At 35.4% G+C, this 13,784-nt stretch overlaps 1 protein-coding gene across 2 annotated transcripts; it reads right to left on the bottom strand.

Annotated features, from left to right (window-relative positions):
- Positions 1-3,927: 3,927 nt before the first annotated feature.
- On the bottom strand, positions 3,928-11,736 carry LOC104589421 (disease resistance protein At4g27190-like). Of its 2 annotated transcripts, none has more exons than XM_088887189.1 (4): positions 11,586-11,736; positions 8,334-8,398; positions 4,696-8,173; positions 3,928-4,207 (listed from the first exon to the last, which is right to left on the bottom strand). In XM_088887189.1, the coding sequence occupies exons 3-4, from the start codon at positions 8,160-8,162 to the stop codon at positions 4,165-4,167; spliced, it is 3,510 nt and encodes a 1,169-aa protein (XP_088743315.1). In that variant the 5' UTR covers positions 8,163-8,173; positions 8,334-8,398; positions 11,586-11,736; the 3' UTR covers positions 3,928-4,164. The 2 variants fall into 2 exon arrangements, with proteins under 2 accessions (XP_088743315.1, XP_010246049.2); XM_010247747.3 differs by having other exon boundaries at positions 8,334-8,446; positions 11,586-11,728.
- Between the last annotated feature and the right edge of the window lie 2,048 nt (positions 11,737-13,784).

The raw sequence follows: 13,784 nt of genomic DNA, 5'->3' as shown, positions 1-13,784 counted from the left end.
TACTTGAGAGATTAGAGGTCTCAAGAAGAAGTTTCTCTTCTGTCCTGAGGGCTTTTATAGGGACACTCACATCAGGTCGGGCATAACCGCCACTGGGCTCCTGCCACAGCCGTTACCTGCCAGGGCTGCGCAGGTGGTTGTTGTGGCGTACATCTCGCCCGGGTGAGTGACACGTTTCCAAAGTGCCAGGCACGCCTTTGCCTGCTAAGAGACGTGGATGTAGATTGCCGAAAGGACTGGGACTGTGCCGTCAGTAAGGGATATGGCGCAGTCTGACCGGTACGGTTTGTTAGTCAGAAGCTTCCTGAAGAGCGCTCGTGCGGCTCATTTGCGAGTTATTTTGTAGCGAGCTTGGAACACTCCAGGATTACCCTTAGTGGAATTGGTCATCAGAATGACTTGTCTGCTTGGGAGTTCGGATGAGCTAATAGCTATAGCTCGCGAGCTAAAGTTGCCTCGAAGTATCTCTTCAATGGTAGCTCGGGGAGCTTGGGGTTCGCATCGCGGCGAAATCCCTTCGCGAGCTACAACGTAGCGAGCTGCTTTGCAGGCCCGTCACTTGGTCGTGCCTGGTTACAATGCTGAGCTGTCGCTCGTGCTGATTCAGTGTCCATGTGTCACCGTTTCATAGGTGGGGTCAAATCACCCTCCATCATTTACTATTATATTAAAAATAACTAAATAATATTATTAAAACTATCATTAATGATTATTTAATTAAATAGTATAATTACTTACTATTATTGATAAATTTTGTTAATAACATTCTGACAACCAACGATTCGATCGTCCAGTTCGAATGGATGGTCCATTCTGACAAAAAATTGCAAGCAAAAAATTACGGAACCATTCTGACCATCGGTTTTTGGGTTGATGATTTGATCATACAGTTTGAACGGATGGCCGTTCTGACAACAAAAATTATAGGCAAAAAGTTGAGTTTGTGAAGTCCATTAAATAGTATCATACGTGTTATGTCATTTGAGTGTGTGACTCATATGACCCAAAAACGGAACCGTTTTGGCCACTAGTTTTTGGGTTGACGGTTTGACTGTTCGGTTCAAATAGATGGCCCATTCTAACAACAAAAAAATACAAGCAAAAAATTATAGAACCATTATGGCCACCGGTTTTTGGGTCAACGGTTCGACCGTCTGGTTTGAACGAACGACCCACTATAACAACTAAAATTACAAGAAAAAAATTGAGTGTGTGAGGTCCATTAATCTATATCATACGTGTTATGTCATTCGAGCGTGTGACTCATACGACCCGAAAATGGAATCGTTCTGGCCATCGGTTTTTAGGTTAACGGTTCGACCGCTGGTTCGAACGGACGACCCATTTAGACAACAAAAATTTAAAACTTAAAAAAATTGCCAAAAACCATTGAGTGGGTCAACTAGTTAACTATTTGATCACTTGGGTCAATGGGTCAGTGACTGATTCAATGGTTTTTGCCCAGGGACTAGGATTGGGGTAAAACAGAATTGGTTGCCTGGATGGTACCCAATTAAAAAAAAACAAAAATGGATGACCCGTTCTAACAAAAAAAAAATTACAAGCAAAAAATTGAGTGTCTGATGTCCATTAAGCAGTACCATATGTGTTATGTCATTCGAGCATATGATTCATACGACCTGAAGACGGGACTGTTTTGGCCACCGGTTTTTGGGTCGATGGTTCGACTATTTGGTTTGAACGGATGGCCTGTTCTGACAACAAAATTAAAAAATAAAAATAAAAAAAGCGACCAAAAACCTATTGAATTGGTCAACGGTTCAACCGTCAGGTCAATGGGTCGTTGACCGATTCAATGATTTTTGGCTAGGGACAGAGTTTAGAATAAAATGGAACGGTTGCTTGGATGGTTCCCAATGAAAAAAATAATAAAAAATGACCAAAAACAGTTGAACAGGTCAACGGGTTGATGATTTGACTGCTCGAGTCAATGAATATTAACCAATTCAGCGGTTTTTGGTCAGAGACCAGGTCAACAGATCAACAGGTCGACAATTCCATTCCAAACCCTACGAAGCAGGACCCCTCCGCTAGTATGTTATTATTCTAAACTTTTCTCCTACTGTTTGATCCCATCGAAACGAACAAGGTTAAGAAGAAGAAGAGGATGTTGAGAAACCATGTGTTTAATTGGATGTTGAGGCCACGGATGATGGAACTAATACTTGCATGTTTCCTGAAAAATTAGGACGGTTTAAACACATTGATCTGCTGTATCTTATCACATTGCAATGACTCAAGAAAATGCAAACACAACAGCCTATTAATAAATGTCAGAAATTGAGAGATCAAATCCTCCTACCCATTGTTAGAGCAATGCTAGTAGTAAAACAATCCGGATTTCCTACTAACTTTCCTATACTCCCCTCTCTACTAATCCATTAAAATTATTCCAGCTGTTATTAAGTCCTATCTAGTGTAGCGATTGACTAATGCCTTAATTAATTCCTCCTTTAGATACTATTTTAAAGAAATACTTATTTTTATGCATTAAATAAATATTTCTAAAAATAAAAGTATAATAATTTTGGGTGGTCTGTAACTCTTTTACTGATGCATGAATTTGCTATTAGGCTTAGGGAATTAATTTGCATATAATTAAAGAGTGAATGGGAAATTTGCATATAATTAAAATAGATATTTTTATTTTTATCTCTTTTCTAGGCCTAGTAAAGCAAATTCATGCATGTTAAAAGAGTTACGGATAGGGGTGAGCATAAAAAACTAAAAAATCGAACTGATAGAAAAAACCAACCTAAATCGAACCAAAAAATTGGTTAACTGAACCGGTCGGTTCGGTGTTTTTAAAACACCAAAGGTACCGGTTTGATTTCGGTTAACCAATTTAAAAAACCTGCAGTTAACTGAACCAACCGGTATACATGTTTTTTCTATATATTTATGTATATTATATGTATTTTATATATTATAAATTAATAAATATGCATTGTATATAAATATATATAAATATATATATATTTATAATATATGATATATTATTTATTATTTAAAATATAATATTTTATATATATTTATAATTTTTTATTATATATATTTTTATAATAAATATTATAAAGTCAAAAAAACCAAAAAACTGATGAACCGAACTATCAGTTAACTGAACGGGTCAATCGGTTAACCGATTGGTTTCGGTTCGGTTCCGGTTATCAGTTTTCATGAAACCAGTACTACTGATTCGGTTCACAAAAAAGGCGCACAGTTCGGTTACCCGAACCGTGAGCACCCCTAGTTACAGACCACCCAAAATTATTATATTTTTATTTGTAGAAATATTTAATTAATGCTTAAAAATACATATTTCTTTAAAATAGTATCTAAAGGAGGAATTAATTAAGGCATTAGCCAATGGTTACACCAGATATGACTTAGTAACAGCTGGAATAATTTTAATGGGTTAGTAGAGAGGGGAGTAGAGGGAAGTTAGTAGGAAGTTCCGACTAGTAGTAAAAGACTAAAAGTGGGAATAACTTTAGCTGTTGGGTGCAATTACTATTTTACCCCATTTTCATGATAATGTGGCATTCCCAACAATATTCTCAACAGATGGCCCCCAACACCTAAAGTTTTTCTGTAAAAGTGACATTTTGATGAAGCCATTTCAATATATTGAAAAGGCCATTAGTTTTTTCGGTTCTAGCCATGTGTAGGACATTGTCTTAGCAAAAGTGAACTAAGGGTTGATTTACACATGATGGGTGAATATGTATTAAAATTAAAATGTCCATTGATCAATTAAAATTTTTAGATATTGGTGAGAATTGGAATTGGAATCAAAATCCACCAGAATAAGAATTGGAATGGTCTATTCCACTCTTACTTGTTCGGTTAGAATTAGAATCAGTTGGAGTGCGGTTTCTCATTCCCAAGGAAAGGAGAGGAAATAACTATTTTCTCAATTGGGAAAATGTCATTCAACAAAAAATGAGAATGTAATTTAGATTCCACCAAACTAAAAAGTTAAAATCAGAATAAACCATTATGATTCCATACCCTTATTCCCCTTAATCAAATGGACCCCAAGAAATTAGAAGAAAAGAAAATCAACTTAACCACAAATACCTCGTCATTTAGTCTCACATGGTCATCCTCATGGACACATCTTTATTGTCATTTGGGTGAACCCTATCTGTGTTTCAACCACTGTTCATATTCGTCTTTTCCATACCTGCAAAAATGAAGGGAGAATGACGGTTCAGCCCAGAGTAAAAAATTTTTAGGCCCAAAGTACAGTCACGATGGATGCCAGATCAGAATTGATGTCAATTTACCAACAGACAAAATGTATAGAGTGGGGATTTTTAACATTTTGAATATTTATAACTCTATAGTGAAAATAAAAAATCTGTATTAGGTCTGTCAGTACTTTTTTTATTCCCCTTTAAAAGGAAAAAGAAAAGTTAAGAAATTTAATAGGAAAAATTCAACATTTGGGGTCACATTAACATTCCTTTTGCAAAGGAAAGTGATTAGACAATAATTTGGGACATCAATCTCTAGGATGAGACCAACATGTAATCAGAAACCTTACACCACAATCTGAATAATTGCACCACAAACAAGAACAGGAGATTTGGATAACCCCTTCTTTCTAATAGAAGAAATCTGGATATGTTTCTTTTTTTTTTTATTTTGTTAGAAGGTTAAGAAACTTACATATGAATTACTTTTCCGAACTCTTTGACCTCTTCCGAGAAAGACTCATGTAATTCCTTGAGCGTCTGCTGCCGATTGACAATTTCAATTTTATTGATCTTGGGAGCATTTTGATGTCGAAAAGGAAGATGCTTTAAATTTGGACAATCGAGTACAGATACTTCTTCCAACAAAGGCCAATCAGACAAAACACCACACCCACAGATACTTACGAGGCATTGCAACCCGGCAAGGTTTAAATGAGTGAGCTGGAAAAATGTTATCTTATCAACGCATTCTTCGCCATCCTCTTTTGCAACTATTTCTTGCATGGATTTGCAATTTCTCACATCAAGTTTCTTCAATTGAGGAACATTCCCAGTAAGGGATGCAGAGAAGACGTTTCTCAATCCATGGGAATGAGATAAATCAATGTACTCCAGTTTTGGCAAACTTCGAGCTGATAGAGATGAAATAGGACATCTCGCACTAGAGTTACAATTCATTACTGTGAGTGTTTTGAGGGCTAAAAATTGGGGTTGATCATCTTGGACTACTGCTTGGTTTTCATCAAAAAGAATCTCCTCTAGGTTATTGAAATCCATTATTATGAGTTCTTCTAAGCATTGGGATATCTGAGGTGAGAACATACCTTTTAAACCCTTGAAATGATGCATACTAGACACGGTTATTTTCTTTAATTTGGAAGGGTTTTGAACTTGCAGTTGGAAACTCTGCAAATTTGGGCAGAAAGCCACAATTACTTCTTCCAGCAGGGGACATACAGCAGAAGTACCACTACCGCAAAAGCTTTCGAGGCACCACAATACTGAGAGATGTAGAATCCTGAGTTGGGGAAATATGATATTGCCCATAGTTTCTTCACCATTCTTCTTTGTGACGATATATTCCATGTTATCGCAGTTCCAGATGTAGAGATTTTCCAGCTTTGGAAGATTTTTGGCCAGGACAACAGAGAAAAGACATCTCACACTTGGGCAATCTACTATTGTCAGTGTTCTGAGGCCTTTTAGTTGTGGTTGATCATCCTGCAGTACCACTTGATCTTCGGCGACGATTTCCTCTAAGTTATTACAGCCATCGATGAAGAGTTCTTCCAGTTGTGGAAGACTTTGAGCTTCGGCCAATGAAAAGATACTTCTCAAACTCTCGCACTTCTGCAAACACAGATGCTTCAACTTGCCAAAGCCCCCTTCATATAATTCTTTCATGCTTTTCAAATCATTGCATCTCTCCAGACAAAGCAATTCCGTATTCTTCCACAACCGAGAACATAGGGTTTTGAGTCTTTCAGCTGATAAGTCACCCAGACATAACGTATGTGGCGTATTTTCATACAATTCAGCAGCAGTCCCAGTACAATATGAGCTTGTCATGTAATTTATCCATATATTAAACCTCACGAATCCTTGAAAGACGAAATCATCTGGCAAATCTCCTCCTAGCTTTAGGTATAGTTCTTCTAGCTGGTACAACCCTGATATCACATTAACTAGATTTGCCCCTTGAGTGGAATCACTCAAATCCAACATCCTTAGATTGGTCAAATGTGCTATATTTTCTGGAAGTTCTGCTGATGATAATAAACAACTGCGAAGGCTGAGAATCACAAGTTTCTTCAACTCTCCAATCATAGATATGTCTACCAAGTATTGTTTATTAGTTACAAAATGTAATGTGCGAAGGTTCGTTAGGCATCTGATCGATGGGGGGAAGCGTTCTACTTGTGTCCTACTCAAATCCAAAACCCTAAGGGATTCCATTCCTTCAAAGAAAGTGTCTGCGATCTCTGTCAAACCCCGATTTTCCTGCAATAGTAAAACTCGAAGCTTTGGATACAGGCCCGACCTGTTAGGGAGCTTCCATATGCTGTTGGATATCAGTGAGATGGCTGTGTATCTTTCACTAGATTCCATTTTTGGATATTCCGTCAGTCCTCTACCAGCTCTTCCCAGGAAGACTTCATGATGAGAATCATCAGATGCCATTGAAATGGCCACATCACGAACGATGTCATGCATTTTGAAATGCTCTTCACTTGGGGAAATTCTCAAAAATGATGATACAAACCCATCTAACAACAGAGAAGATGTTTTCAGTTTCTTGACCACCATCCGCACTCTACATCTTGCATCTTCTATTGTGTCGACATTTTCGAAACATCCCAACCCAAAAACATATCTGGCCATCTGCTCTATTTCAATGTTGTAATCTTCAGGAAACAAGCTGCAAAACAAGAATAGCCATTGCGCCTCCCTATCGTTTAGATAATCATAGCTCAACCTTATACAAGAGATCACCTTCTTATCTACTCCCTCGATTCTGTTGGGTTCATTCTTTCGGAGGGTTGTCACTGTGTCTTTCCAGGCTTGTAGCTCCTTCTCATTTCTCAGTGCCCTCGCAATTGTTACCAGTGCGATGGGCAACCCACCACACTCTTTAGCAACTTCCCTCGCCACATGACGCAAATTGTCATCATCCACAACAGAACCAGCTTTACTCTTGAACAAGCTCCACGCATCCTGCTCGCATAAGGTGCCAAGTAGGATACGCTCTTGGACCTCCATTGCTCGACAGACTTGTTCTCTTCTGGTAGTGAGGGTGATTTTGCAACCTTTGTGGTTGTCGCCGTGCGGAATTCCCACATCTCCCAACTCCAGTCTCTCCCAAACATCGTCCAAGATTACAAGAATTGTATTCTCTTTCTTTATTCTCTCAGACAATTTCCATGCTCTTCTTTTTTCGTTCTCAATGGGATCAAAATTCAGGTCTAACATGCTAGCAATGTCATCTTGGATATTTCTCAGGACTGGATTTTGAGACACAGCTGCCATCACAACCTTGTTGAAGATTTTCTCCTCGTTCTGCACTCGCTTCCCAACTTCCTTTACCAGGGTTGTCTTGCCGACACCCCCCATCCCATAAAGCCCGATGAAGTTGATGCTCTGATCTCTCAATGCATTCATGACTTTCTCCATTACTTGTCGTGTGGATTCAAAAACATTGAAATCTCCTTCACACAGAGCTTCTATAGGTGGAGGCGACAATGGATGAGAAACAACATTGAAGCACCCCCCAATTTCTTGAAGATCATTAACACCATTCATCATCTCTGCTGCCTTCTTACTTAACTGGTAACGCGAACAGCAGTGAGGACACAACCCAATAAAACAACGTGAGTCCACATTACTGTTATCAACCAACCCATTTGCTTCATTGATAACAGAATCCACAGTTCCCATCCAATTCGTGACATCAATTAGGATATCCTCTCCCCTCGACTCTGCTTGATCAATTAATTGTTGAACTGATTCTCTGACAGTCTTCAGCTTTTCTACTTGGTTCTTGAGCTGCTCAGTGTTTTCCTTGCAGTGAACCAGATACCCAACACGGCGCTCAACCGGTCGTAACACGGGTTGTAACAAGTATTTTCCAATTTCTACTACGATAGTAGTCAGAAATTCCATTGCCAGTACTCCTAGTGGTTTAAAGGGAATAATAATTAAATCAATATGTATATGATGATAATCAATTGATCACCAACTAAAGTAGAAGAAAAATTTGCAACAGGGAAAAGAGATAATTAATTAAGATTTCAAAGAACAAAACGAGAAGGAGATGTTTTCCTGCGTACGTACCTTTCTTAATTTGGTTTTTAACAACACAACCACCTCCTCCAGCAAACCTTCTTCCTTCTCTCACCCTGCGCAATTCAACACTCAAGACTGAAGACTAAAGCTTGCTTCCAGCCCTGACCAGTGACCAATAAAAATAACTCACTTTTAAGGCTCAAAACAATAATATTGGCCCCAATACACCTTGTTGTCAACTCCTATAGTGCGAAGAATGTCTAAAACTCACCGTGCCACTAAATTTTTATTTTTCAAAATTCACCTTTCGTAGTACACTTTTAAAGCTTCTTAACAGAGGTGTTCATGTCAGCATAAATAATAATTTTCATGACCAAATTACCCTTGAATGACGAGTTAGAGGAAAAATGGTCTCTTTAGTTTTTAATTTTATTGTTTTTCTTTTGCATTTTTAGTGTTTTGTTATAATTCCCAATGTTTTTTTTTTATAATTTTTGTTGTTTTACATTTTCTATTTTCTACAAACTATAAATTTTCCTGTATTTTTTGTTATTTATTTGTAACTTATGTGTTTTTCTATAATTTTTGGTGTCTTTTCTACAATTTTTATTTTCTGATTTTATTTTTCAATTTCAATAGTTTCTATAATTTGAAAATATTTTTTTATTTTGTTTGAAATTTCTATATTTTTTATATTTTTTGTAATTTCTATGGTTTTATGTATTTTATATTTAAAAATATTTTTTGAACATTTTCCTTTTTTTCATGTCTAAATATTAAAATGGTACTATATTAACAACCGTTAATTTATTTTGTATATATTTTTCTATGAAGGTTAAAATGGTAATATATTAACACGTGTTAGTCAGTTTAATGTCAAGTTAATGACATAGTGAGTTTTAGACATTTTGAAAAGTTTTAGTGAGTTTAAAAGAAATGCTGAAAACTCAGGTGAGCTTTAGACAATTTCCCTTAATTATTTATGCATCATGCATGCCACCATCCTGTCATATTTCCTTTTTCAAAGTCACAGGGATTCTGGCATCTACTTTGTCTATCAGTATGGACAGATAGAATTTGATTGCTTTTGTTTATTAATCTTTTACGTGCATTTACTAAAACACCCCTTGTTGTTTGACGGATTTAATAAAGCCTACCTATTGATTTCATTTTACTAAAATACCCTCTCTAGTTTTCAACCAACTGACATTCGTTAATTGGAAGTTGAAAGTGTGGTTTTGAGAGTAATTTCCATTCGAACAAATTGGTTGCAACTATGGGGGCGTTTTTTGCACTTCAAAACTAAGTAAAACACAATAATACATGGATTTTATAAGAGAAAAATTAAAGCATTTGGCGGTTAAAAAGGAAATGGAATAAACACCTGATCTCCTACCCACGAGAACTCTTTCTATGCTTGCCGACAAAACACTATCTCTGTGTATTGGGAACATCTCCCCAAGCATAATAAACGTGTTAGAACATGGGATATTCCCCATTTGTGACTGTGATCTCATGTGGATTGATTAGTGTAAGTAGAATCGTCGTGGGTAAAAAATCCAAACTCAATGGAACAAAATTGAAAGGTAAAGAATCTAAATTAATAGTCCGATGAAATTGAAATCTATGTAGGCTACAAAGCGCCCCACCCATTCTTGGAGAATCCAGGGAATAGGGGGTCGCCAGAAAGCATGAAAACAAGGAAAAGTATCCCATTTATTACTTTTTTTAGATTACTCTAAATCTTATTCTCAAAGAAAACCCAGTTTAATATTTTACCACTTTTATAATGTTCTTTACGACAAAATGAAAAGAATTCATTACCACAGAAGACGTAAAGTGTTATTCCTAAAATGCAGGGAATTCCAAGTATTATTTCCAAATTAGAATCCATTGTAGTTTTGATTACAGGATAGCCCCTAAGGTATCTAATAATTACAGGTTTTCCTTTAGATTTCTGAATTAAATTACAGGATAATTTTTTGTTTCTCGCTTCACACTAGGATTTTAGATTTGGGTGAAATTCTGTGAAATATAAAATTTCATACAAATTTTAGAATATAACTAAAAGGAAATCAGTATTACAAATATAGTAGTATAAAATAAAATAGTATATATAACAAAATAAATTCATTTGAAATACAAAGACACAAAACAAAACAAGTAAAGTACAATCTTAGAGAGTCCAAAAGGGTGAAATTCCCATTTATTGCTTACTAGGGAGTATACACAAAAATCCCTCTAGTAATAGAAAAACAAACCATGGTAATTTGGTAGTTTCAAATCTCCCATGAAGTTTGGTAATTGTAATCACCTCTCTTAAACTTTTTGACACAGTTGCAAGTAGACCCCCTTTATAAAATTCTTTAACAAGAGGCATGAAAATATCTAAAATACCGTATAATTTTATTGAGGTTGTTTTATACATAAAAAAAACAATATAAATGTTATGAACAACAAAAAAATAGACCTTAAAGTTGCAATTTTACTTTTGAGCAATTGATATGAATGGTAAATTTGGAAAATACATCAATTTCGGGAAAGATATTAGAAGGGGTTGGGGTAGTGATTGATATGAAGAAAAAATATAGAAAATAAACATTTTGGTCAAAAGTAACTATATGGGTATTTTGGACATTTTTGTGCTTTTTGTTAGAAGATTTTAATAAAGTGTATACTTGCAATTATGTCAAAAAATTCATACAAGATAATTGCATTTACCATTTTTTTGGGGGTTCAGCAATGATAAAGAATTTTACAGAAGGTTTTAGCAATTTACATTTTCATTTAATTAAATTGAGAAAAAACTAAAAATACACATTATGTTCTAAATAGCCAATGTTGGACCACATTAACCACCATAATATATTAAATATTTTTAATATATAATGTGTATCACGGTCGACCTCTGGTTCAATCCGAATTAAATTTGTCCCATGAACCTCTCCCTTAATGCCCAGTCTAGTTTAAGTCTCTGAACATTGAAAAATACAAATACTTCGTAGAAAAATTTGATCAAATCTTAACATCAACTACTACTAGGATATCCTCTCCCCTCGACTTTGCTTGATCAATTAATTGTTGAACTGATTCTCTGACAATCGTCAGTTTTTCTTCTTGGATCTCGAGCTGCTCAGTGTTTTTTCTTGCAGCGAACCAGACGTAACACAGGTCGTAACAAGTATTTCAGAAATTTTCCATGACTACTCCTAGTAGTTGCATTGATCAATTGATTATGATCTAAACTCTAAAGTAGAAGGAAAATTTGCAACAGGGAGCATGTTATGTTTTCTTGCGTACCTTTCTTAATTTGGTTTTTAACAACACAACCACCTCCTCCAGCAAACCTTCTTCCTTCTCTGATCACCTTCACCTTCGGCGATTCAAGACTCAAGACTCAAGCTTGCTTCCATCCCTGACCACTGACCAATAAAAACAACTCATTTTTGAGGTGGGGTTATATATATCTAATATCTAGGACTAGTTGCTGTAGAGGTTCATAATTAGATGCCAATCAAATGGTGTTTACTCAAAGGGATAATAAATCAAAATCAATCCATGTGAATGAAATCCAATTTTAAATTTTAAAATTGTAAAGCGAATCTACACCCCACATTACTCGTGGACCATCCTCTCATGCTTTTCTTTCTTTGTTTTTTCCTTTTCAAAATCACATTAGGTCTGGCATCTGCACTTGGTCCATCAGTATTGGGCAGCTAGAATTTGTTTGCTTTATATTTGTCTTTTGCGGTCATTTATTAAAACACCCCTATGCTTTCACAGATTTGTAAAACCTACCTATTGATTTTATGCATTTTACTAGTAATCCACATTCCGTTAAATAGAAGCTGGACATGATGGTTTAGATGGTAATACACTAATTCCATTCGAACAAATTTAATTCAGATAAATAAAAATGGAAATATTAATTGTTTCTGTTCGAACAATTTGGTTGCAACTACGAGGACATTTTTGTAAAACATAGTATTGATTATTTGCATTTTATGGGGAATTTTAAATTATTTGACTGTCAAAATTGGAAGCTAAGGCTGCATTTGGAAATGATGCAAATAAGTGTGAATGCAAATATGTAGAATGTAAAACCGTTTATATAAATTGTAAAGTTGGATTAGTTTTGCACCGAAAAATTTATATTTTTACCAAACATACTTTTAATTGTAATGATGCAAACACAAATTCCAATAAAATATATGTTTTTTTATCAAATGCTCACTTGAATGCAAATTTACTTTCTTTTTATTGATGTACTTTTTTGTCTTATTATCAGCGTGAATATGCATTGGAAATATGTTTTCTGTCATTTGTCAATGCATACATGTAATATTGTCAAACACATGCAAAAGTGAAGCAGAGTGCAAATTTATCTTGAACTGGGATTTACACTCCATTTGCATAGTTTCCAAATGCAGCTTAAAGAATCTAAAATCACTTGAGCTCCAATAAATTGAAATCTAAGCTATCATGCACCAATCGAAGCATGGGGCATGTATGTATCTAGGGTGTCAATTGGACTGGATTTGGTCCAATTCAATTCAGTGCATTGTGAATCCATTATAAATGAATCAGATCCAATCTAATCTAATGAATATTTTGGACCATTTTGGATCGGTCCAGTTCGATTCAGTCCAGTGTGAATCCATTATAAATGAACCAGGTCGAATTCAATGTTTGGACTGACCGTCAATCTATTTAAATCCATTTTGATTTGATTGGTTTCAACCCAAATTCGGTCCATTAACACATATATTTTTGTCGTATATCGATAGATCAAATATTGACTTAATCCAATATAACTTTATTACCGACGAACCAGATACAATCCGATCTAATAAATATTTTGAACTGGATTGATCCAATAACCAATCCATCCAAATTGATTTTGGACTGGATGGGTCGAATCCAAAACCGGTCTAGAAGATGTAAAGTGTTTTTCCTACAATGCAGGGAAGTCCGAGTTTTATTCCCAAATTAGAATCCATTGTAGTTTTGATTACAAGATAACCCCGGTAGGATGTAATAATGACAGATTTCTCTTCAGATTTGTTAATTAAATTACAATTTCCTACATAGAGAACAATTGTTTTTAAAAGACAGATCTATCCCTTTTTCCCTTTTTAAGAGAGATTTATTACCTTAGGATTTTATATTTGGGTGAAATTCTGTGAAATATAAAATTTCATACAGATTTTACAACGTAAATCGGTATTACAAATATAGTATAAAATAAATTATATATATGTAACAAAATAAATTCATTTGAAATAAAAAAACATAAAAAAAAAATCAGTAAGATCTTAGAGAGTCCAAAAGGGTTTAAATCAAGCTAACAACTGATCTAGATTTGAAGGTGTAAGTACATGTAGCTCCACAATACTACAATGAGAACCTTGAATCTTAAGAATAAGAAGGTAACGTTGCCGATGATTAGCTATGGGAGAAAATAATAAGTCCGAGAGAAGTGACTGAAGGGAGAAAAAC

This window comes from Nelumbo nucifera, chromosome 5 (assembly GCF_055504915.1).
Source record: "Nelumbo nucifera cultivar China Antique chromosome 5, China Antique-T2T, whole genome shotgun sequence".
NCBI classification, from domain to species: Eukaryota; Viridiplantae; Streptophyta; class Magnoliopsida; order Proteales; family Nelumbonaceae; genus Nelumbo; species Nelumbo nucifera.
This window is presented reverse-complemented; position numbering and strand designations above follow the sequence as displayed.

Excerpts from the sequence above, each read along its gene's own strand:
- LOC104589421 (XM_088887189.1), bottom strand. The coding sequence starts at position 8,162 with ATGGAATTTCTGACTACTATCGTAGTAGAAATTGGAAAATACTTGTTA. Across the intron at positions 4,208-4,695 it reads TTCGGAAAAGTAATTCATAT|GTATGGAAAAGACGAATATG; the intron begins GTAAGTTTCTTA and ends TCATTTTTGCAG.